The 25,865-nt window shown below is 48.1% G+C and overlaps 1 protein-coding gene and 1 long non-coding RNA gene across 5 annotated transcripts in view; one reads left to right on the forward strand and one right to left on the reverse strand.

The window, feature by feature from the left end:
• Positions 1-325: 325 nt before the first annotated feature.
• Positions 326-24,743, forward strand: LOC115643871. Its single transcript, XR_003998392.1, has 3 exons — positions 326-1,908; positions 20,581-20,724; positions 24,709-24,743. It is a non-coding gene; the product is annotated as an uncharacterized LOC115643871 (long non-coding RNA).
• Positions 5,738-25,865, reverse strand: part of LOC115643863 (zinc finger protein 436-like) — a 45,250-nt gene continuing 25,122 nt past the window's right edge. For 2 of the 4 annotated variants that reach the window (XM_030547861.1, XM_030547860.1), the window contains exon 5: positions 24,900-25,061. In XM_030547861.1, the coding sequence (XP_030403721.1) occupies positions 24,925-25,061 (137 nt within the window). In that variant the 3' untranslated portion in view covers positions 24,900-24,924. Of the gene's footprint in view, positions 7,708-10,408; positions 10,639-24,899; positions 25,062-25,865 lie in introns of those variants that run through there. The other 2 variants (XR_003998386.1, XM_030547862.1) reach the window with 2 other exon arrangements.

Here is a 25,865-nt window from a genome sequence, read left to right on the forward strand (position 1 = left end):
GCGTAATAACTTGTCCATGAGGCGGTGAAAGGTAGCTGGAGCCCCATGTAGTCCAAAAGGAAAGATCATATTGGAAGAGACCCTCTGGTGTAGAAAACGCTGTCTTTTCCTTTGCATCTTCAGCTAGGGAAATCTGCCTGTACCCCTTTGTCAAGTCTAAGCTTGTCAAGTACCCGGCGTTCCCCAGACGGTCCACTAGTTCATCTATGCAGGGTATAGGGTAGGCATCAAACTGGGCTATCTCATTTAGTCGATGGAAGTCATTGCAGAACCTTGTGGTACCATCAGGTTTGGGCACCAACACTATTGGGCTGGACCACTGACTGTGGGATTCTTCGATGATCCTCCATCTCCAGCATTTTCCTGACTTCCACTTTTATTTCCTCCCTTTTGGCTGCTGCCACAGGGTAGGGCCTCATAGTTACGCTGGCCCCAGGGTTTGTAATGATGTGGTGATATGTCCCGGTTGTGTGACCCGGCTTTGTTGAGAATACATCTTGATATTTGGCAATCATCTCAGTTACCTCTTTCTTCTGGACTGTCGTTAGATCAGGAGACACCCTCACCTGTTCATGTTTTTTGTTCCCTGGATGCAGCTCTTCTCGAATCACTGTGCATGCCATGGTTTCAGAAGGTTGACATGTTATATCTGCTCTACTTTTCGATGTCCTGGTTGTCACACCTTGTAATTTACTTTCTCTATGGGTTCAACTATTTCATAGGGCCCTTCCCACTGGGCCAACACCTTACTTTCAGCCCTGGGTACCAGTACCATTACTCAGTCATTGGGTTGAAACTGATGAAGCTTGGCTTGACGGTCATAGTATGTTCTCTGGGCCTCTTGGGCCTTCTCTAGGTGCTTCCTTACTATGGGAGTGACCTGGGCCATCCAGTCCCTCATCCGTAGTACATGTTCTATTATGTTCTTCCCCTCACTGGGTTCCTCCTCCCAAATTTCCTTGGCTATGTCCAGGATGCCTTCGGGGTTGCATCCATACAACAGCTCAAAGGGGGAGAAGCCGGTGGAAGCTTGGGAGACCTCACAGATGGTGAGCATGAGGTACGGTAGTAGGTTGTCTCAATCTTTCCCATCCTTGCTTACCACCTTTCTTATCAGGGCCTTGAGGGTTTGGTTAAATCTTTCCACTAGACCACCGGTTGTGGATGGTAAACCGAGATCCACAGGGTCTGGACATGGAGCAGGGAACAACTTGGACATGAATGGTGTTCCGTGGTCTGTGAGGATTTCTTTTGGTAGCCCTACCCAGGAAAAGATTGCCACTAATTCTTTGGCAATGCTCTTGGAAGCTGTGTTTCATAAGAGGACAGCTTCTGGGTACCTGGTTGCATAGTCTAGGATGACAGGCACATATTGGTGGCCTCGGGTCGTTTTCTCTAGCGGCCTCACAAGATCCATGGTGATCCGCTCAGACGGACCTTCAATGATCGGCAAGGGTACCAGAGGAGCTCTTATATGTGGACAAGGGCTGTGCGGTTGACATTTGGGGCAAGAGACACAGTACTGCCGGACGTCTTCATGTACCTCCGGCCTGAAGAACCTGCGTAAGATTCTCGCCTGGGTTTTATGCACTCCCAAATGTCCTCCAAAAAGGTGACTGTGAGCGAGGCTTAATATTGCCTTCTGGTGTTTCCGGGGGACTAGGAGCTGGTGTACCTCCACTCCTGCATTTGCGCCACCTGTTACAGGAAATTCCTCTTGATCACAAAATAAGGTCCTGGCCCCCGGGCCTTTCCTTCTATGGGTATGTCATCTATTTCAGCCACCTCCTTCCTGGCGTTCTTGTACCTTGGATCTTCCACCTGGTCCTGTCCAAAAGTCTCACTAGGAGGGCAGTGAAGCGCTGGAGTGGGTTCCCTAGGAAGATGATCAGGGAAGAGAATTCCAGGGTAAGTGATTTTGAAGTAGGAAAAATGCCCATGTGTTTGGTTCCCAAAGCATTTGTAACCCAGGCCCTACAGAAGATCTCTCCTAGCTAATCCTATAGTATGGGAAATGCAGCCCTTCATGACATAGATGTTGAGGAAATAGAAGTGGAGTTTTTGTTGAATTTATCTTTTGTAGGTGCTAAAGATGTGTATAAAATGAAACCAGTGTTGAAAATGTAATATCTTCAGAAAAATAGCCATTTTTTAATAGAATCTCCAGCTCTGGTATCTAACGAAGATTCTGATCCAGGCCTGTATCCAGTCCCTTCCCTGGACCTGTGCCACCAAATTAAAGAAAAGCTGGGCATATTTCGGGAAGCCATTCCTCATTAACACTGCTGAGCTTTTATGTGGTTTTGTAAAGGATTGTACTTCAGAGAAGTGTAAATTTAACCGTATCCAAGACCAAGATTTGGAAAGAGCTGAAGTTGAAAGAGTCCACACCCAGTTCTTGGTTTCCACCCCAGTAAAGGAAGCTACGGTGACCAGTGACCCAAGGAAAATTGTTTGTAGAACTCCACTTCCTAGTTTAGTGTCACTGATTACACTTCCAGAGGATGCCAGGGTTAGATTAAGAAAAATCATCCTTCACTGTTTGGATCCAAACAGAAAGTGCTTCATAGGACATTCCTTCCCCATGGATCCCAAACTGGCTGCCTGATTGGGTATCAAGGACTTTCAGGCTGTAGAAATGATAACCAATGAGGCAACAACTCTATCAAGCTCCAGTTTCAGACTTCTGGATACACGCATGTTGAGTCCTGATTCCCTGGTTTTTTGTCTAATGCTGTGGCTACACAATAAAGCTGATGATGGCATAGCTGCACCAGTGTAGCTGTGTTGCTGTAGCACTGCTATTACAGTGCTCTAAGCCAATGAGAGAGATCTCTCCAATCTGACTTTATTACTCCAGCCTCGGCAAGCGGCGGTGGCTATGTTGGCAGGAGAAGCTCTGCTGCTCATGTAGCACTAGCTACACAGGGGGTTAGGGCTGTGTAACTACATTGCTCAACAGTGTGGGTTTTTCACACCCCGAGTAATATTATTATACCAACAAATGTTGTTAGTGTAGAGCAGACAGTTTTCTCTTGTGTTCTATGCATTTATGTCACTTGTCCTCTCTCTCCTCCTACTTTGAAAGATTAAAAAGTGTGACAAGAGAGGTATTTTTTCTCCATGATGCAACACACCCACATAGGAGACCCCTTCCACCCACACAAATGGCAGAAGATCCTGAGATATATGAACTCACAGAAGTGGCTGGGACCTACTTTGAAACAAACCACAATTTGAGCCAAGGTTCAGTTGTTAGCAATGGGGATTAAAAGAAAACTAACCTATATGACAAGAATTTGTGATCATTGAATATGTTATTGGTACCAAGGAAAATGAAATTATAGGCAAAGTAAATGGTTAAAGAGTAAGACTGTGATAATCTGAATTATTTTAGAAAACTGAAAGTTGTCCTGTTTTTTGTTTTGTTAGTCGTACAGGAAATGATGGCTAATTTTGAAAAGTTTATATGATTTAATTTATCCGCTGTAGTGTAAGGAGTTCTGGTCAAAAACCTCACTCCAAAAGTTGGGGTGGGAGACTGTGTGTGAGAAAGAGTGTATAAGAGAATATTGGCTCAGTATAGATTTTAATTTTTTGTATTTCAAATAGAACTTTTTTTTTTGGTTAGTTTCAAAGTCAATTTCAATTAAAAGGAAAGCTACTCCAGGAGATAAGTTTTTACCCACTTAGACTGTAAGGGTCACTGTCTTCCCCACTTCTCTAATTTGCAAAGGAAAGGCCTGACATCTGTCATAGGATGTATCCAGCATGTAGGAAGGCTGCACTCATCAACCATCAATATAAAGCAAAAGGCTGAAATCCATTGCCTTTCTGGCCAATAAGCCATCTAAAGGCTAGTCTACAATGAAAAGCTATGCTAGCAGAGCCACATCTCTCAGGTGTGTGAAAAGTCCTCTCCACTGAGAGAAGTAGTAAATGTGACCTGAGTCCCACTGTAGACAGTGTTAGGTTGTCAGAAGAATATTTCTAGTGTTTGAAGTGTAGACATAGCCTTACGTGGATTGATCCCCTCTGGGAAGCGAGTGATGACATCAATTCCAATTTTGACCCATCTTCCTGTATGTGAGAAAGCTACTAGTATGGAGGGCTGAGCCAATGTCCTATCGCCTGGTTCCTCAACTGTAGCTACAGCTCTTAGTACCCATCAATCCAAAGACTGAGAGAAATCTTGAGTTCCAACCATTGTCATTTTATTATCTTATTGTTCCTCTCTCTGTTTTTTGTGCTGGTCTTTCTGTTATATCAGGGCGTGACTATGACTCAGTGCATATGGGACAAAAGCTCATTGGTGCCACTTGGCAAAGGAGTCATTGTTATTCACAAACAACTCCTGTCTCAGACCTGACAAACTCGCCACACCTAATACACTGATTTTATGATATTTATTCAGGAGGCATAGCAGTGAGATCTCCACTGAAAGCTTGTAAATTATTCTTACTCTTAATCACTGCGAGGGGTGTGTACGAGTCATATTTAAGGAGAAATGTAAGTACATGGAAAATTATGCCCATATGGTATTGTTGTGAAAGCGAGTCACCCCAATCATAGGTCTTGGTGGGGGGGAATTGGCACCTGTCCCTTGCTAGGCAGTTATGTGATGTTTTGCTCCATTGTCAACCTTTGCACCAACCCAGAAAAGCCAATGGAAAACCATCAAGGATGAACTGTAGACATGGAAACCCTGTGGAAGTGACAAGGACAATATGAGAATGAGGAGATCATCCTTTCTGTGAATAAAGACAAAAGACTCATTCAGTTCATAACAAGGTGGAGAAAAACACTCTAGATCCATTAACCAAGGAGATTCCTAATGGCCAGTGGTTCTTCATGAAAGGCAGGGCCATGGCTCCTAGGGACTAGCAATCAGTGGAATTGCCTGAAGTGTGAGGTGAGAATCTACTTAAATAGGAAAGGTAACTATTAAAAAGTGTAAGTTGCATTTTCTGCTTTTGTTTAGTTGGTAACAGTTGGTTTCCATCACTCACATTGTTTAAATTTCTATCCGTTGTTAAATAAATTTTTGCTTGCTCAATAACTCAATACTCAAGTGCTGTGTGAGGTACAGTAGCAGTGGTCCACAGTAAAACTAGTAACCTGGGATATATCATTTCTTCAGGAAGAGAGAATCTGGGATTTCTCTGAGTATCTGGTGATCAGGTCTGGACCCCAGAGGGGGACACATTGAAGGAACTCAGGTTAGGTTGTCTGCTGTAGCTCAGAGGAGGGTCCTTGAGTTCCAGCAGGCTGGGTGAGTTTGATCACTAACATCCAGCTGCCAAATGCAAAACTCCCTCTTCCTAGTGGCAGGTGCCAACGAGGAGACTCAGTCCTCAAAACCCTGAGAAGGGTCACAATGTGTGTCTGTGTTGATTCACCTATCAAATCCACACAAGGAAAGCTCTCTATGAAACCATAAAACCCTGCCCTATGAAATCATGGAACATGTGCTCTTCGCTCTGTGAAAGCATGTAAAGAATTCAAGCACTGAAGGCCAGGGTTTGGATTCAGAGTGACCTAGACAAATTGGAGGATTGGGCCAAAAGAAATCTGAGGAGGTTCAACAAGGAGAAGTGCAAAGTCCTGCACTTAGGAAGGGAAGAATCCCATGCACTGCTACAGCCTGGGGACCAACTGGCTAAGCAGCAGCTCTTCAGAAAAGGACCTGGGGATTACAGTGGAGGAGAAGCTGGATGTGAGTCAACAGTGTGCCCTTGTTGCCAGGAAGACTAACAGCAGATTGGGCTGCATTAGTAGAAGCATTGCCAGCAGATTGAGGGAAGTTTGTTCGTTTCAAGCCTGCATCTTATTCATTTTATTTGGTGACCCCTCCCAGTTCTTGTGTTATGAGAAGGATAACACAAGAACTTGGTCCTTTAAAAGATATTATGTGGTCCCCTCCCGCTTGTCTCTCATTTCCTGGGACTAACGGATACAACAACACCGCAACCAACAAGGTTCAAAGTCAATGCACATGAGAGAAGCATCTTGTGTTTCATTCCTTATGTCCTTGTCCCATCGTGTGGCCATTTCCTTTTCTTTCTTTCTGTTAAAAGCTTTGGTGTTTTGCACAGAAACATTATTTCCCCAGGAGAGACTCAGGAGTGGGGGCTGCATTCCTGTACCAAACAGTCGCTAGAAGGGGGCAGACAAAGGCATTTAGGATGAGGCGTCTGTCACTGTCAAAAAATCATCTCCCTTCTGTGGTTCCGAGGGCAGCAGGAGCAGCCGCAGCTCAGTGGCCCCCAGCAGAACTCCTAGGGTGGCCGGAGCAGCAGCTGGCCACTTGGGGTTCCCCTCTGTGTGGCAGCAGCTCTCAGGGCTTCTCCCCGTGGTAGCTGGTGTTCATTAGCCATCAAATAAATCAAAACACTTCCACCTGCAGGTAGATTTAGCCCAGGACCCTCAGAGTCAGCAGCTGTTACACCCCCGAGCTCTCTGGTCAGGTGTCCTAGTGCTGAAACCCTCCTGTTTAGACCCTAAAATAGAGTTTTTGCATCAGGGAGCTGAAATTTTGGACCAGACATTGTAGATCCATCGTTATTTTATCGAATTGCTTCAAAACAGCAAGTCAAGAAAGTCTCCTAAGTGCCAGGCTCTCTGCCATGGAAACAGTTGCCCCTGCTCTCCAGGAGTCTGTGTGTTCCACCCAGCAACGTACAAACCTGCTCCGAACTGAAGGGGGGTCAAGCAGTGACGGTAATGCAAATCTTCAGACTATTAACCCAAGTCCCTTCCTTTCTTTAACCCAGGAAGTGCCAATCAACTGTTAGCCATGGCGTTATCTTCACATTAAAATAGCTCTCAGGACATTTAACAGAGGAAGTGAAACTGTCTGGTTTTATACTCTTAGAGTTTTTTCTCTTCAAACCCCTTATTCCAATCTCTAGGCCAACCTCTGCATTTCAGAGTTTAGAATTTAATCTCATCACCCTTGTATGGCACTTTCCATGTGAATTGGGCAAAGCCAGTGTGGGAACCCACATAGCTAATGAAAATCAGTGCTCTGGGTGAGGCTTGGAGTCACACCCACAGCTGCATTTCCCCCTTCACGAGCCACTATAGGTGTTGCTTAGACAAACTTGGGCTGTAGGTGGTTATGTGTGTCTGTGGTTTACCACTTTGGCTGCTCTGTAAAAAGCTGGTGGATCAAACCCAACAGAAGCTGGTGGGGTTTTGTTTTGTTTTGTTTTAAGCAATTAGAATCCAGTACATTTTAACAGGCAGAAAATCTCCTCTATTCTAGTCTAGCCCCATTTGACTCGTTCTGCCAGTCTTCTTCCTTTCCCCTCAGTGTATTTCCTTCTCCATTGGGGACATGCAGAGATGAACCCCAGTCAGTCTGTGTCACAGAGAGTTTGTATCTCCTAAGGAATGTGGGTGAAGGATTCCAGCTGAATTAACTCCACTCAACTGGGTTAGAAACATTTGTTTCTTTCAAGCAGATAGTGGGAAATCGGACATTAATTCAGATCCAAGAGGCAAGGCAGAGGATTCATGACCTTGATCTCCAGAAAGGAAGAGAGGATCCCCAGGAAGGAAGAGAGCTTCCTTTAGACTCAAGCTGGGATCTCCTGGAAGTTGGAAAAGACCTTTGGTCATTGAAGCTGTCATGGGATCATGTGGCTCCAGAGTCCTGGGTGCGGGGAGGGTGTCACTGCACCATTTGAAATGGAAGGGAGGACCCTGGAAGGGAAGGAGGAACAGAAAATGGAGAGGAATGAAACAGAGCAAACCGCTCTTCTCTCTCCCCTCCCCAACCCAGCAAGAAATGTTATCAATGGAGAAACTCCTCACCATGAACGGCAGAGAACACAGAGACATTTGCCTCAAACTGAGCAGTGGGGTAACCAGACACCAAATGTGAAAAATCAGGGTCTTTCACCGGTGGTATAGTGGTGAGCATAGCTGCTTTCTAAGCAGCTGATCTAGGTTTGATTCCTAGCCAATGTGATGTTTCCTCCACTGGGAGTTGGTTTAGTTTCAGTCACTTTGTATCAGTTTATTAACAGAATGAGATAATCAGTGTTCCAAATCCCAGCAGGTCATTAAACACACAAGGGAGGAAGAAAGGGGCAAGACCATAAGATGAGTAGTTGGAGTCATCCAGGTATTCCAATGTTTGGTTTATATTAAAAAAAAAAAATCCTTCCCTCTCCCTTTTAGACTCAGAACCTTTAAGGTCAGAAGGGACCAGTGTGGTCATCTAGTCCGACCTGCTGCACCATGCAGGCCAAAAGACCCCACTCCTGTAATAGACCGAGGGGAGGCAGCTCAATGCTCTATCCCTACCCCAGTGGGTGTGCAGAGATGTGCCAGCAGCACTAAGGTGGCTCCCTGCCCACTCTACCTCTGTCCCACTCCCAGAAGTGGCTGGCATGTCCCAGCATCCCCTGGGGCAGAGGGACTGTCTCCATGCGCTGCCCCTGCCCCGAGTACCAACTCCGCAGCTCCCCTTGGCCAGGAAGTGCATCCAATGGGAGCTCTGGGAGCAACACCTACAGGCAGCTGTGCACAGAGACCCCCTGGATCTGCCCACCTAGTAGCTGCTGCTGGAGGGTTGTGTGTACTGGTCACTTTGGGAGCTGCACTGCCTGGGGTAATCATTACCCCTCCTGCACCCCAACCCCTCCCCCCCAGTGCAGAGCCTGCACCCCACACCCAGATTTCCTCCCAGAGCTTTGCTTGTCTTCCTTTCACCCAGAACCATTCTTCTTCTCCTGGGCTGCAAGTAGCCATCCCTGGGAAGCCAAGAGGCAGGCACAGGATTCTACTTCCTAGCAGCCAACTGCACCTCCTCAGGCTTTACAGAACAAATAGTGATGCTCTACTAACCACACTTAGCCGCACTGAGACGCTTAGCTTCTGTCTTGCCTTCGTCAGCTCGACTTTTCTCTTTTGCCCCATTCCTGCCTCACTTTCTCCTTTGGCAAGTCATGCAAAGGAAGCCAGCAGGAAGAGCTGGCCTCCGTAGGCCAACCTCCCAGGGCAGAGGAGACCAAGCCACAAGGCTCCAAAAAGTAACTGACTAAGATCCTCTAGCTTTCCCCTGCTGATGCAAAGGCTTTTTCTCAGTTCATTTCACCACCCTCAGCCATGCAATGGTTGCAGTTGGGACAGGCCAGTGGCTGCAGTAGAAGCGCCTTGCTGGACAGCCAGGAGTCAGCATGTTTCAGCCTGGTTTCAGGCCAGGGACCTTTTTCATATTAGGCAAACATGATAACCACTACGCAACAGAAACTCTGTCACAGTGCTCTGCCCCTCCCTTCATAAGAACATAACAATGGCCATACTGGGTCAGACCAAAGGTCCATCCAGCCCAATATCCTATCTGCCAACAATGGCCAATGCCAGGTGCCCCACAGGGAGTGAATCTAACAGGTAATGATCAAGTAATCTCTCTCCTACCATCCATCTCCACCCTCTGGCAAACAGAGGCTAGGGATACCATTCCTTACCCATCCTGGCTAATAGCCATTCATGGACTTAACCTCCATTAATTTATCTAAGGTGCCTCAAGTACTCCTCATTCTTTTTGGTGATACAGACTAACACAGCTACCACTCTGAAACTTATAAATTTATCTAGTTCTCTTTTAAACCCTATTATAGTCTTAGCCTTCACAGCATCCTCAGGCAAGGAGTTCGACATGTTGACTGTGCACTGTGCAAAGAAGAACTTCCTTTTATTTGTTTAAAACCTGGTGCGCATTAATTTCATTTGATGGCCCCTAGTTCTTATGGGAACAAGTAAATAATTTCTCATTCACTTTCTCCACACCACTCATGATTTTATATGCCTTTATCATATCCCCCCTTAGTCTCCTCTTTTCCAAGATGAAAAGTCCTAGCCTCTTTAATCTCTCCTCATCTGGGACCTGTTCCAAAGCCCTCATCATTTTAGTTGCCCTTCTCTGAACCTTTTCTAATGCCAGTATATCTTTTTTGAAATGAGAAGACCACATCTGTATGCAGTATTCAAGAAGTGGATGTTCCATGGATTTATATAAGGGCAATAAGATATTCTCTGTCTTATTCTCTATCCTTTTTTTAATGATTCCTAACATCCTGTTTGCTTTTTTGACTGCCACTGAACACTGCATGTTCGTCTTCACAGAACTATCCACGATGACTCCACGATCTCTTTCCTGATTAGCTGTAGCTAAATTTGCCCCCATCATATTGTATGTATTGTGGGTTATTTTTCCCAATGTGCATTACTTTACATTTATCCACATTAAATTTCATTTGCCATCTTGTTGCCTAATCACTTAGTTTTGTGAGATCTCTTTGAAGTTCTTTCACACTCTGCGTTGGTCTTAACTATCTTGAGCAGTTTAGTATCGTCTGCAAACTTTGTCACCTCACTGTTTACCCCTTTCTGCAGATCATTTATGAGAAAGTTGAATAGGATTGGTCCTAGGACTAACCCTCGGGGAACACCATTAGTTACCCCTCTCCATACTGAACACATCAATGTGCGAACCTGGAGAAAGTGGTGGCAGCCCTTCGATAGGTCAGTTGGCACAGCAAAGGACTGGAGCCGGCACTCAGGAAGTGGTCTTTATGTCACCCTTGTGACCCCAGCTTGAAGGGGAGCTTATTTTTCTTCCCCTTGCTGAGAAAGAGCAAGAGAAGAAAGAAAGGTCAGGTGGGCCAACTCTTGCTTGGGAGCCACCTACTGAAAATTGAAAAACAAAAAAGTAGAGCTGTAAAAGGCTTCAAAGCCCACCTGGACCAACCCTTCTAATACGGCAGAAAAGCCACATGTCTCCTCACTAGGTAAGGACATCCTATTACCCTACAAGAAATGGAAGGCCATCATGTTCGGTCTCAGCAGCACTCGTGGAGCAGGGGGAAATACATGGCTGAGGAAATTCCCCACAGCCAAAAGATAGGTCTTGAGCATCACAACTTTGTAGGTAATTGCAGGGTCCACTTATGCCCCTGGCTGAGCCATTCTTCACAGGCCAGCAACAGCTTCTCCCAGTTCGTGTTCCCCAACATGTCTCCAGCTGAATGCTAGAAGGCCCAGCTCATCCACCTGCCCACTCTTGCAGCCCTCCTCTTCCAGCCTGACTGATATGGGGGAGTATTGAGCCTCCCTCTCTTAGGCCCTTCAGCATTCCTGGGGAACACCAACACCGCCCAAGTGACTTTGGGCCAGTAGGTCAACCAATAGGGCTGCCTCCTAGGCCAGGCTGCAACCTAGCTTCAGGACTCAGAGGAAATGCAGCTCTCATCCCTACCTACAGAACTCCAGGCACGGCCAGCCTTCTGGACCAAACGTCCCCTCTTGTGCTTAAGTCGCAACAGCTAGCGGGTAAAAGACAGGCTTTCATGGCATTTGAGAAAGCAAGATAGAGTCTTGGAAGACCCAACAGAGTTAGGTGGCACAGAAATTGTCTTCAGATCCCATGAGACTTCAACTGAGATTGCAGGATTCAAAGTCTTTTCCTGGGTTGTACAATGCTAAGTGCTTGGAGATAATTTCCTCTATTTGGGGAGACAGCCTCTACCTGCCTGGCTGACCATCTCCCTGTGGGCTTGACTACACTTGCACATTATAGCACAATAAAGCCTCCCAGAGCGCTCTACTTTACTCCCTGTCCACACTGGCAAGGGAGGGTGAGCACTCTGACTCTCTGACTAGAGCGGTCTTGGTACTCCACCTCCCGGGAGGATTAACAGCTTTTGTGTATTGGGTGAATCACTGCAGCTCCAGTGTAAATGAGGAGTAACATTACTACACACTGATTGACCTCCGGAAGTGTCCCATAATCCTCTTAACTGAAGTGGTCTCTTTTGTCTTTGTTGTGAACTCGGGATACGGACATGCCCATTCAAAGCTCCAGTTCTGAGATGGGCTGCTTAGCTGGTCCGAGAAAAAAAAACCAACTACTACTGTTTGCCTCTGAGTGAGTGAGAGAAAGGTGGAGGAGGAAGGGGGGGGTCTGAATTTACAAGACAGCGTGCTGACACACTCTCAGCACCCCAAAAACCCACTCTCCCCCCACACTCCCTGTCACACTCCACCCCACCTCACCCCTTTTGAAAAGGACGTTGCAGCCTCATGAATGCTGGGATAGTGGCCTATAACGTACCACTCTCAATGCAGCTGAAAGTGCTACAGATGTGGCCACGCCAGTGTGCTTTCCACTCTCAGGGTGGGCAGACTAGCATGCTTTCCCTAGTGCACTCTCTGGCGGGTGAATTAACTTAAAGTACTCTACAGCTGCAAGAGTAGCCATACCCTAATAGTGAGACAAGGTGGGGACCAAGGTGAGGAGAGAGACAAGCTTTCAAGCTACATAGCTCTTCTTCAAGTCTGGGAAAGGTACTAGGAGTGCTGACCTTTACACCATGGGACCAATAGGGAACCCCCAGACCTCTGATGATGATGATCCTGTGGGGGCAGCCCTGCATTTGCTCACCCAGTTGTCATGCAGCAGTTTGCTGCAGCTCCCAGAGGCCTTTCTTACTCCAGACTGAGAGGCTAGTGGGCATGTGAGGAAGTTGCCCCTTCAGTCCCAGGCAGTGCATGGCCCTTCCTAGAAAAGGCAAAGTCCTGAGGGAAAAAGTGATGTCAAATAACCCCTGATGACATGCTGCCTTTAGTTTTTGGGAGACCACCACATGTGGGAAAAGTTCCCTCTTCACCTGACCAAGGACTTGAACCAGATTAAAAGTCTGATGTTCTACCAACTGAGCTAGCCAGACTCATATAAAGAAGGACAAGTTTGGTGCAGAAGAGAAACTAGTCAGGAAAAAGAGGGCAGAAAACAATTCAGAAAATTTTCTACTCTTGCTCTCTTAGCAGCCCTAGGCCCATCTTGCTTCTCCATCTGGTGCCCAGAGAAATTCTTCTTTTTTTAGTTAAATATCAGATCCAGGAGAAAACACGATTATGCAAAGCAAAATAAAATTGTCCTGTCTCATGCAGTGGTACATTGACCTCTGTTCAGACTGAACCTAAGTGGGGGGACCTCGCGTCTGTATCAAACATCCCCTCTTGTGCTCAAGTCACAACAGGTAGCAGGCAAAAGACAGGCTACCATGTCATTGGAGAGAGCAAGACGAAGCTTTGGAAATCCCAGGACAGTTAGCTGGCAATGAAAGGACCCCAAGGTCCCACTGAGACTTGAATTTCAATTGCAGGATTCAAAGCCCTGAATGCTGGCCCTTACACCATGGGACCCATTGATTTCTGTTGACTTCTGACAGGGAGAACTCTGGGGAGAATTTTTCTGGCAGGGAGGACCCAGTGGGAACATGCATCTCTGGCCAGCAGGACCGGTGCTAGAGTTTCTCGCGCCATAGGCACACAGCCATTTTGCTGCCCCCTGTGCTGATCCTGCGGCCCTGATGGAGCTGCCGGAGTCATTCCTGCGGAGGGTCCATTGGTCCATGGCTCTGGTGGAGCTGCCGCAGGCATGCCTGTGGGCGGTCCACCGGAGCCACGTGAGTAGCTGACTGTCTGCAGGCATGACTGCGGCAGCTCCACCGGAGCCACAGACCAGTGGACCCTCCACAAGCATGCCTGCGGCAGGTCAACCGGAGCCGCCTGCCGCCCCCCCGGCAAAATGCCACCCCCAAATAATCCTGGTGCCATAGGCGATTGCCTAGGCTGCCTAAATGGTAGCGCCAGCCCTGCATTTGCTCAAGAAGTCAGCACACAGTGTTTTGCTGCAGGCCCAGAGACCTTTCTTCCTCCAGATTGTGAGGAAATAGCACCCTCAGTCCCAGGCAAGGAAAGGTTAAACCCTGAAGAGGAGGAACTGAAGTCCAGGAGAGTCTTCAAGAGATTTCTTCTGAAGTTCTTAGGGAATATTGCAGGGGGAATTGGCTTTTTGCCTGACCAGGGACTTGAACTCTCAGATTAAACATCTGATGATCTACCAACTGAGCTAGCCAAGCTCACATTTAAAAAAGGCAAATTTCATGCAGAAGAGAAACTAATCAAGAACATGAGAGCAGGAAACAATACAGAAAACCTGCTATGCTCACTCTCTTAGCCACAGCCTGATCCTCCATCTGGCGCCCAGAGAGCTTATTCTTTTTTTAGTTAAATATCAAATCCAGGAGAAAACACAGTTCTACAAAGAAAAACTAAATCACAAACAGAAATGCCATTGGAAATACAAAAATAAAAAAGAAAAATGCAATCCCCATCACTTTATCGTATCTGGGCCATTTCTGAACCGAGAGCACCTGCTAAGGGCCCTGCGTGCTTACGAGAAACCTGGAGGAACTCATACTGCAGCCTGAACATGGAACTCGACTGCTCCCAGGTGCTGCAGTAAAACCCTTTCCCTGCTGTGATGTTGCACTCCATAGGATTTTATGAAAATATGCTAATGAGTGTAAATATAATGTAACTGGAATATGCTTCATGAAAAAGGTCTCTTGTAAGGTATCATTACAAAGCTTATAATTTACGGTGTGTGTTCATTGTATTTGTACAATCATTCTTGGAGCTGAAACTAGAAATGTGAAATATAACTCCGAGGTCCTGTTGTAATTGTGCAAAGTGTGGGCCATTAATAGTGGTTTGGAATCTTGAAGGCTCCCATTAACCAGGACAATAAACTGCAGATGGCTCTGTCCTGCACCATCTGTGAGTCAGGCCAGGAAGAATGAAGGCTTGGGGGGGGGTCTCACAGGACATGTGACCATGTCACCTGGTACAGGAATCCATCTTAAATCTGGGGTTTTTCCCCAGGAGAGAAACAAAAGATTCCTGCCTTGTAGCAAAGCTGTATAAGGGGGTGGAACAGAACAAAGATGGCTGCAGTCATGAGAAATCCCCTAGCTACCACCTAAGCTGGAACAAGGACTATACCAGGTGAAAAGATTGGGCCCAGACAAAAAATAAGTCTGGTGTGCAAAATAAGCTTATTGGATGATCTCTGAGGTGAGATTTTATCTGTATTGAGTTTCATAATGTATTAGGCTTAGACTTGCATGTTTTTGTTTTATTTTGCTCTATGGAGAATACAAACACCATGGAGAAGGAAAAGTTAATGCCTTAGAACAGTCTGTGTGTGTGTGTGTTTTAGATGGGTGGGAGGGTGTTTAGAAACCACTCTCCTATACTTTCTTTTCTCTGAATTCCTTTAGAAAATCTGAAGCAAGGAGCAAAAACCATTGTCTTTTCTGAGGCTTGAACTCAGAAACATTCAGATTATGAGACTGATGTGCTGCTAACTGCACTAAGAAGGCTGGGAAAAGCTTTAGGCTCAGTGCATATAGGACTCTCTTACAGCAGTGACTGGGGCAGGGAAGGAGCCAGGGGTGTGCTGGAAGAAGCAGGGAGATCTGGTGCCCACAGACCTGTCCTGACAGCTTTCTCAGCAGCAAATAAATCAATTCTTCCTACTAGTGAATAACATATTAGAGCTAATGGCAGCACAGAGTAGATGCTTCCAAGCTATACACCCACTTTCACAACTTACTTTCTCTGTGCATTGGGCAAAGCTACATGGATAATAGAAACCAAGGCTTGAACTCATAGTACAAGTAGTATGCCTTTTTGCACTAACCAGTTGCACCACTGCAGGTGCTTTTAGAGAAAAATGGGAAGCAGGCAGTTATCAGTCCTGTGGCACGTTATAGACTAACAGGCATATAGAAGCACAAGCTTTCATGGGTGAATACCCTTGTTGTCAGATAAATGTAGTGGAAATTTGCTGGGGCAGGTATAAATATGCAGTCAAGAATCAATCTAGAGATAACTACGTTAATTTAATCAGAGAGGATGAGACCCTCTTCTAGCAATTGAGGTGTGAACACCCAGGGAGGAGAAACTGCTTTTGTAGCTGGCTAGCCAGTCACAGAATTCCCACTTCATTCATCTGACGAAGTGGGTATTCACCCATGAAAGCTTATGCACCAATACGTCTCTTAGTCTATAAGGTGCCACAGGACTCTGTCGCTTTTTACAGATCCAGACTAACACAGCTGCCCCTCTTATACTCAAAAAGACAGTGTCTCCTGGTGGATGTAAATCACTGACCTCTCTCCTCTCTGAGCATTGACTGCTCCTCTGTTTTCTTGTCTCTCAGTCTGTGCAGATGGGACCTTTCCCTCCAGTGCTGGAGGATTCACCCTTCCCATCTACCATTGTCCCAAGCAGCACAGCGGGTGGGAATCTTAAATGTACCAAGGTAACTTAGGAGCAGAAATGGTCCCAGACTTCCCATGCAATTGACACTTGTCCCTCACTCAGCAGGATTAAAACTCATGCAGGGAGACTACTGGGCATGAGCAAAGCAGGTGAGTGAAGAAGAAACCTGGGGAATTGAACCCAGGGCCTCATATATGCAAAGCATGCACTCTACTACTGAGCTACATCCCCAGATGGGCTGGGTGTGCTATGGATTACACTCAGAGCCCTCCTGTTTCCAGAGCATCCAGTGGCCTAAAAGCAGCGTGGGCAACACATTCCCTGCTCTGAGGGCCAAACCTGCTGTCCTGGAGGTTGCTGGTTCTTAGGGGGTCACTTTGCAGCAGGGCCAGATTCTATGTGTGAGACAAAGAGAGTGCGTGCCTTGGACTCAGGGTGCAGAGATACACTCAGCCTTCTCCCCTGCATGGAGTAGGGGGTGCTGCAATCCTCTGCTGGAAGGTCATGGTGGTGGGGGATGTTGTTAGTTGCTCAACACCTCACCCTAGTGGCAGAAGTGCTGTGGGGAGCACTAGGTGTTTCTAGGATCTGCTATTTCCACCTGCCTGTAAAGTCCAGCTTTCCCCAGCACATTCACTGTGATGCAATTGGGTCACTGTTTCCATGGCTGCACAGCAAAGAATCGCTCCCAGTTTCCCTTCTAGCTGCAGCAGGATTAGTCTGTGTCCGTGGTTAATGAGGTGGCTCTTATTGTAGATTGTTATTCATTCCCCACCTTGACAATTCACACAGTTCCTTTCCCATGCAGATTCCCAGCACCTCAGGGATCCTGGTAGCAGGGGTTGGGCCCTGAAATTTTCAGGGTTCTTTTCCCCTCCATCTGGAGTGAATGTGGCTTTTCCCCCATCCCAGAAATTCCATGAAATAACAACAGGAGCATCAAGAAAGAGGATAGGGAACATCTCATGGCCAGAGCTGGATGTGCCCAAGGCCCCCTGCTTGTCCATTGTTTCCATGGAATTTGGCTTCCTGCTTTGCACAAAGGACAGAGAAAGATCTTGCTGTTCCTGTGTCTGTACAAAGAAAATTGTGCTTCAGTGTGAAAGAGAAGCAGGAAATGGTCCCATGGTGGAACAATATCCTCAGGATTAAGAGCAAAGGACTCAGGATGAGAACTGATTTAACTCCATTCATCTGGGATTTAATAAATTATCTTCCATGGAGACAGTGGGAACTTGTGACATTGAGCCAGATTCTGAGGGTTCAGGCTGCTTTAACTCTCAGTAAAACCATGAACTTGATTCCAAGAAGGGAGAGAGGAGAAGCCTGACATTACCTTTGGTCCAAGTCTGGGGTCTCCTGGATGGATGGAAAATTCCTTTGTTGCTACCAGGGGACAGCAGCTACTGGAGACATACCAGGGCTGGGATGAAAGGGGATTTTTGTGCACAGGGCCCCACTAACTCTAAATCCCCAACTGTAGCAGAAACCTAGAAAGTCAGACCTCGGTCAATGGTAGGACAGGCTTTGAAAAACCCATTCTTTTTTCCTCCCCTTCATGAGAAAGAACATAAGAGCTGGCAAATCTGGTGCAGAAAACCACTTTGTCCTCTGACTGAGGAGCTGGAAACCAGGCACAGACGACTGGTCTCTCCTAAAGGGAGGGGGCACAATGTCAAGGTTCAGCCCCACTCCCTTACGGTTGACGCCCTTCCCAGGTGTGAACAGTGCAGGGAGAGGAAGCAGCAAAGGCAGCCCCTCTCCACTCACCCCTCCAGCAGCTGCTGTGCAGGGAAGGAGCCTGGCAGCACCACATGATGTAGCAGGCCATAGCTAACCCAGGTGGGGCACATGACTCCACACACGCCCTCTGTAAGTGTTGCCTCTGAAATTAGGGAAAATTTGTGAGTTCAAGGCACAGCTGTACACCCAGAAGAAGCCCAGCATGACACACCCAGGGTGAAGGGGTGCTAAAGCCTGGCATCAAACCAGAAACTTTCAGATCTTCAATCTAATGCACTCCCAGTTGAGCTACTTTGGCAACAACCAGGAAGGCTTAATGCACGAGCCACAGCACATGCTAGAAAGATTTAAATCTGGATGTTACAACGCAGAAGACAAGCAGTGGACTTGGCCCCAGAGGGGCAAGCTGGACTTTCCTATACCCCATTCACTCAAGCCAGCACCTGCCCCCTTGCAAGCTGTTACTGGCGCCCTCAGGTCTGCAAGACAAAAGCAGCAGTTCTCACTGGAACAACTCCGCTCACAGGCTCCTTCCAAGCCTAAAATGGAAAACCATCTTGCCAGAAAGCAGCCCCACTAGGACTCACCATTGCTTCTTTTCCTTCCACCCAAAACTCCACTTCTCCTGAACTGCAAGTAGCCATCCCTGGGATGCCAAGAGGCAGGCACAGGATTCTACCTCCTAGCAGCCAACCGCACGTCCCCAGGCTTTGCAGAATGAATGGTGGCTACTGCTAACCCCACTTAGCTGCACTGAGGCATTTAGCTTCTGCCCTGCCTTCCTCAGTTTGACTTTCCTCTTTTGCCCCATTTCTGCCTCACTTCCTCCTTTGGCAAGTCATGCAAAGGAGCCGGCCTCCGTAGGCCAACGTCCAAGGGCAGAGGAGGCCAAGGCACAAGCATTCAAAAGTTGACTGGCCTAATTCCTCTAGGTTCTCCGGATTGATGCCAAGGTACTTTAACCACTGCTGTCAGCACCCTCTATCGTGCGGGGGTTGGAGTTACTCCAGGGACAGGCCAGTGGCAGAAGGAGGAGCGCCTTGCTGGACAGCAAGGGGAGCCGGGAAAAGAAAGCTGCCATGTTTCTGCCCGGTTTTGGGCTGAGGCCCTTTTGCATGTCAGGCAAACGTGATATCTGCTATGCTACAGAAACTCCATCACACTGCGCTCCCTGCCCTGCCCTCAAATTCCATACACTTTGGTGGTGCTCACCCTGGCGCACACCAAGGGGTGAACCTAGAGCACATGGTGGCAGCTCTTCGATGGGTCAGCTGGAAAAGCAGAGGACTGGAGCTGGGGCTCAGGAAGTCATCCTCACATCACCCTTGTGACTCCAGCTTGAAGGAGAGCTTCTTTTTCTTCCCCTTGCTGAGAAAGAGCAAGAGAAGGAAGAAAGGTCAGGTGGGCCAACTAGCTGCAGAAGCCAATGCTGCCTTTTCCTGCAGCTAAACCTGAAATGAGGGACTTGCATGGGATAAAGGCAATGTTGTGGTTCCAGGAAAGAGCTCACTGCTGTAGAAGGAAGGAGCCTGCTGAAGCCTGGGATTGAACCAGGGACCATTAGATCATCATTCAAGCACTTACCCATGTGAGCTACTTCAGCACCTGCAGGGGCCTTTTTGGGCTGCTGCTTCTCACCTTGAAGTTTATTCTCACTAAACCATCTCTCCAATCAACACTGCCCAATGCAAGAGGGACATTGCTTGCTATTTTGGCACTTGGAAACTTTATCAACTAGTCTTTGAATCTCTTGAATGCTGCACTTCAGTTCATGGGGGAAAGATGAGAGAAGCGACCTTTGAACTAGAGACCTGGAGTTAATATCCTAAAGCTGTCTCCTACTGTAACTCTATTTAATACTGCCCCCCCTCCCATGTGCTGGTGACAGTTCCATTTCTAGATGTTAGTACATTTCAGTTACTGTCAAAATTAAAAGTTTCTATGTTCTTAAAGGAAATGAATTTTTTATTTGTTTATATATGGCATGAATAAATACAAGATTTACACATCCTAGCATGAAAAGTTATCTTATATGATAGAGAAAATCATGCATCCAAATTGTGCATCAAAATCATGAAATGAGGTAGAAATGCAATAAAAAAAAAGGGATTCAATGGTCTAACATATGGAGCAGGGGACGAGGGGGGGCACCGAAGACACTTCTTGCCTGGGATGCCACTTGGTCTAGGGGAGGCCCTGTCAGGGAAAGCAGGAGTTAGTCTCACATGCCTATTTTCAGGTTGCAATCTGTAGGCACCCCTGCTCTGTGGGAGGGATTGTGGTAGCCCAGACTCAGGGCTGGAACAGGTCCCTGATTGAGGGGGTGGCTGCATGGTTTACAGTGCTCTGATGTCTCAGACAATGTGTCTCTCCCAAAGCCTCAGATCTGCGTCCTTAGAAGGCTCCTGCACTGCCTCCGCTCCTTTCACAGTCTGTAGCAAGGAGCAGCAGCAAGGGTCAGGGATGAGCCATAGGGCACTAGGTGGGGGGCAGAGGCTTCAGGAGGAAACCCAGCACCCAGCAGAGGGGGATATGAGGCTTTTTCTCTTTCCTTAGCCACGTGCCATAGCTCCGAGAGCTCTTTGAAATGCCTCCCTTCCCACAGCCTGGGAAAGGGGAAGGAGTCTCAGATTCTAGCTTGATTTGAATGAGGATCACTGGACCCTAAAACCATTCACTGCCCTTTCCTAGGGAAACCTGTGATGCACAGAATGGGGCTGAGATAACTGTTGACAGGAGTCAGGAATTGCTCCCCTGAAACAGCAGCAGGATTGGGCAGCTGGAAATCTCACCAAAGGAGCTGAAACCTTGATGGGTCAGACATAGATGTCCCAGGTACTGCAAGGGAGGTTAAGGTTTCTTTCTGGACAATAGCAGTTAGAGTTTTATTGCCTCAACATTTCAGTAGAAACATTCAGACCCAAACTGTGTGTAGTGGGGAGGTCGATAGCAGTTTCTTTGGGTTTGATTTAGTTCATTTTCTCATTCTCATTGTAAAAGCCTTTGATAATTCTGATGGGAACAATGTTTGTGGAAGGCCACGGGAAAGTAAGAAAACTTAAAAATCTGCATTGGAGTCAGTGTGTCTCTATGGGCCAGGGAAGGGGTGGAGATTTTCATGGGGAGGGGATTAAGGGATAAATGAGAGGCTTTTGCGGGAACACAGGGGGATGTTTTGCAGTTTAATTTTTCCAAAGGGAAACCTCCCCACTTTCCCTGTGCTACTGCCCAGCTCAGACCCCACTGACACCTTTGTGATGAAGTGGGAATTTTCTGAATGTTTTGTATATTGTGTATGTCTCAGTGTCCCCTATTTGTCGCACGATTATCTAGGTCCAAAATGTGAGGTGCACCCTGCCGCCGGAATGGAGTAACAGTCAGGGGGATGCAAATGGGCCTGGGCCAGCCCCCATGGGAGGTGGGGAGGGGGATCCACCCAGCTCTGCTCTTGGCCCCAGCCTCAGCTGCTGGCCCTGGCTGCTGGCACCAGCCCTGGGGCTCCACTCCCAGCCCCCTTCTGGAGGCTCCGCTCCTGGTCTCACCCCCACTCCCATCTCTGGCCCCTACCTCAGTCCGTTTACCCCATCTGTGTCCCTTCCCCCATAGCTGCGGTCCCACTCCCAGCCACGACTCGGGGGCATGAACAGGGGTAAGGGGAGACATGACCCTGAAGTGTTTTGGGACCACTGATCTCGGTGGTGGGACGAGGGTGTTTAATCTTGGCAGAGACCCGTAAGGGGCAGGTGTGGCTGCTGTCTCGCTGCCTGGGCCCAGACAATGGCCAAAAATTCTGTCTCCTAGCAACTGATGGCCGGGGTGCACCTGCTGCAAGAGGCCAGCTGGCTGGGACGAGTTGGAGAACAGAGAACGAGGTGGAGGCCAGGTGACCAGGTTGCCAGGGAAACAGAACAAAGGACAGAAGAGGGGCAAAGGGCCTGGCTGAGTTGGGCTGTTGGAAGCAAGGAGTCTGCTGGTTTTGGGACTTGAGGGGAGAGCCCAGGCTCTGAGTTCAGGGTCTCCCCAAGATGGACGTTGCTGAATCTTCCTGCTTCCTGTGCTAACACAGAACTTTCCAAGGCTGGATTCCAGACCACTAATAAACCTTCTGTTTTACAACGCTGGCCGCGTCACTGTGCCTTCCATAGTGCAGCCACCGCTGCGGGATCCCGGTTGTGGGTTTGGCAGGGGAAATTTTTGCTTTTTATTATGCCACATGCAGGTTGTGGGGGTGGCTGAGGAGACAGTATGTGCTTTTCAGCTTCCTGGGTATGTTAGTAATCTCCCTGGAACCTGCATGGCCCATAGCAAGAGCTCAGGTTCTTCTTCCAGAAGAGAGATGTAGGGACGAACTTTTGAATTTTTGCGGGTGACTTGGGATCTGCGGAGGGGAGATGTGGCTGCTGGGGCTCTGGCCAGGCTGGGGCTTCTCTGAGCAGGTTGTGGAAGCAGGGCTCAGGCTCCGTCTGGATGGGGATCCTTTGGCTTTGGGGGTAGGGTAGGGGTTTTGGGGGCTCCTGTGATGGAGAGGTAGGGAGTCTCAGGCTGTGTGGGGGATGTTTGAGAGCTTGGGTCGTAAGTGGGGACTGGCACTCAGGGCTCTAGCCATGGAGGGGGGCTTGGGCAGAGAGGGAGCAGCTGGTCTTGGGGCTTCCACAATGTGGGGTGGGGCCTCGGACTACAGGAGGGGGTAAGGGTTTTCAGGGCTCTGGCCGTGGTGGGGCAGAAGGGGTGGAGCTGGGCGCCAGCCTCCCCATAGTGGGACTCCACCCATTGCCCATGATGGTGACTGCAGAAGTTGGGGCTGCATGATTCCCCTGGGGGGCGGGTGTAAGGCTTTCCGAGGTGTCTGATTCAGGTGGACTCACTGCAGGAAGCTCCTGGTGTGGAACAGGGATGCTGAAAGGTCCAAGATCTGTCCCAGGAGGTGCTGAAGCCAAAGAGGTTTCCCCTAGTGAGAGCGTCCCCTGGGTGTCAACTGACGAGGCTCCTGCCTGGGTTTGACTCAGCTGTTCCGGAGCACTGAGCCTGTGTGCCCGTCACAGCCCCCCAGCATGTGACCTACAGGCTCCACTCTGGCAAAGCGCCCTGTAAATCAGAGACAAACTCCCCACTTCTACCAGTTAATCTCCCCTGCACAGAACCCAGAGCAACTCCTGTCTCGCTGGGTCTCCTGCCAGCCACAGCTGGCCAAAGAGCTGCCCAAGCAGTTTTCCTGGGTCCTTGTGAAGGGGCAGTTGTCAGTTCCAACCTCACGAGTATAGTGGTGACTCTCCCTGTCTGTCACGTGGGGGATGAGGGCTTGATTCCCTGAGGAGAAAGCTGGGATTTTGCACCAAGTGTATGTCTGCAATACAATTAAAACCCACAGCTGACTCAGGCTTCCCAGACTCGGGGTCCAGGGGCTTGCTCAGGCTGGAGCCCGACCAATGGGACCCTCCCCCCTCGCTAGGTTCAGTGGCTGATATATTGAAGAGGAGTTTGTAAGTGGGGAATGTGCACTGGGTGCTGCCACTGGACAGACACTTCCTAGCAGGAGACCCACCCCGTAAATGTGATCTACTCTAAAAACATGTGATGACAGAAAGTCATCCTGGGGCTCTGTATTTATCACCTCGCAATGACTCGATTCAATTTGCTCAGGTTAGAAAATTAGGGTTTTTTTTTAATTATTATTGTGAGCCTGGAAATTTCCCATGGTGTGAAAGTGAGAGCTGGATTATTTCGAGCTCATGCACCCTTCTCACAAATGAAGGAGTAAAGGAATGCACAAATCAATGAAGCCTTAACATGTCATTTGCATCTTCAAGCCTTGTCCCTGTGGCAGGATCTCAAGGACACACAGAAATGTTACCCAGTGTCAGGAGGACAGAGAAAAGCACTTTCCCTCGTGTATTTCCCCAGGCTGTTGCACACGACAGCAGAGGCACTTTACAGCATTTTCTGTCACTGATTTTTTCATTGGTGTGGGAGGAAAGACTTAGACCTTCCCACTTTTTGAATGTGTGAATGTGAAGTGACCAAGTGGTGAGTTAACAATGATGCTGTTGCAAAGGCTTTGATTGGAACTAGAAAACAAAAAGCCCTTAAAGTGGAACTCCTGGGTGAATAGAATGATCTGATTTGTATTCAACCTTGGAAGGCAATAGATTGTTGCTTGTGTGCGTACATCAATAAAGAACTTGGTATTTGGACTTTGCTGGGTTGTCTGTATTTTGTGGTCAGACAATGAACCTGAAAAGTCTGGGATAGAGATAACCCTGACAAAACCAACCAAACCAGGCTAGTCTGACCGATGTAACAAAGAACCAGCCTGTTCTCCACACACAACCAGCCCAGCTTCTGCAAATTCAAATTGCTTTTTATTAGCCACTCCGTCGCATCATCACTTAGGTCGCGTCATCCCAGTTATACTTTCCCAGCGTACAAAACAAAGGACTGTTATGTCTTGATAAGCTTCATAATTAGTACAAAAAGGAACAAGTTGCTTCAAAAAGCTTCTTCAAGCATTTTTCCCAGATTCTGCAAGCACGCTCTTATCTAGCAAGGTCTTACAGTCAGCAACCAGGCAAGTGCCTGACTGTTTCAGCTAGTATATTTTTTCTTCAATAGGCCTTGCTGTGTTATTGCTAAGCAAAACAGGCCATCAAGGCAAACTCATCAATTTGTTTGGTTGTTTTCCCTGATAAATTGCAGAGAGTCCAGAGAACAGCCACAGGAATGATTAAAGGCTTGAGCAGGGAGAGAGGTTTAAAAAGAAACCCAACCTTTCCTGCTCCTGCTGGCTGTGACTGCTGAGGACATTTTCCTTCTCTACTCCAGAGTCTCTCTTCTGCCAGATTTTAAGAAAGTCAGGCCACCTTGCAGACTATGGCAGAGCAGTTTGGTATTAAGCTGCAGGACTCAGAATGTAAGAGTGCAGCTGCTGTAGCACCTTGACCAATCATGGGCTAAATCCTGCAGCCTCGACAGCCCAGGATAACCTCCCAATGAAGATGGGAATTTAGCCTTTGTAACTATCTGCTGGTACCTGAGGTCTCATCTATGAATTAAACTGGGGGCAGACACAGCTCTATCCAAAGAAGTGGAGGATGTAAGTGAAAGCACAAAGCTGTCCATCTGGGGAGCTGCTGCAGTCCCATAACACCTCCTCGAAGGGAAAAGACGGAAAACACCTGGAGCAGCCCCAAGAAAAGGAAGCTTGTCAGTGAGATAAGAAGCAATAAATGTGAAATGACGGAGTGCTTTCTCCTCTGTGCTGACAGGTTTGAATTGTGTTACTTTACTATGAGATAAAGCAGGCCTGCACAACTCATAAAGCGGCAAGGGCCACATTACTCCAAAGAAAACTGCTGAGGGCCGAAACCCCCCCAACCCCACGGAAACACCGCCCCCCCACCCCCGGACCTCCTGGCCCAGCGGAAACACCCTGCCCCAGCACCATCCAGCCCTGCAGAAACAAACCCTCCTTCCCCAGTACTGCCCCACCAAAACAGCTGTGGGCCAAAAAGGAAGGCTAGGGGTGGGAAGGTGATACTTGATTTTAAATCAACCAGGGGCTCCCAGCTGAAGAGGTAGTTGGGAGCCCTTAGTGTCAAATTAAAGGGCCCGGGGCTCCAGCAGCTGGGGGAACCCAGAGCTTTGCAGGACTGGGGCAGGGATTTAAACGGCCCAGAGCTCCTGCTGCTGAGGGGAGTCCCAGTCCTTGAAATCCCAGCCCCAGCCCATCTGCTGGAGCCACAGCCAGGATTCAAAGCCAGCCCTGGCAGCTGGGATTTAAAGGGTTCTGGGCTCCCCACCACTGCGGGCAGCGCAGAACCTTTTGAATCCCGGCTGCGGCTGAGATTTAAAGAGCTCTGAGCTCCCTGCCGCTGCGGGCAGCCCAGAGCCCTATGAATCCCAGCCGTGGGCCGCACAGTGAGCCTTCGGCCCGCAGGCTGTATGTTGTGCAGGCCTGAGACAAAGCTTTAAAATATTCT

This window comes from Gopherus evgoodei, unplaced genomic scaffold (genome assembly GCF_007399415.2).
Source record: "Gopherus evgoodei ecotype Sinaloan lineage unplaced genomic scaffold, rGopEvg1_v1.p scaffold_74_arrow_ctg1, whole genome shotgun sequence".
In the NCBI taxonomy this organism is placed as follows: domain Eukaryota; kingdom Metazoa; phylum Chordata; order Testudines; family Testudinidae; genus Gopherus; species Gopherus evgoodei.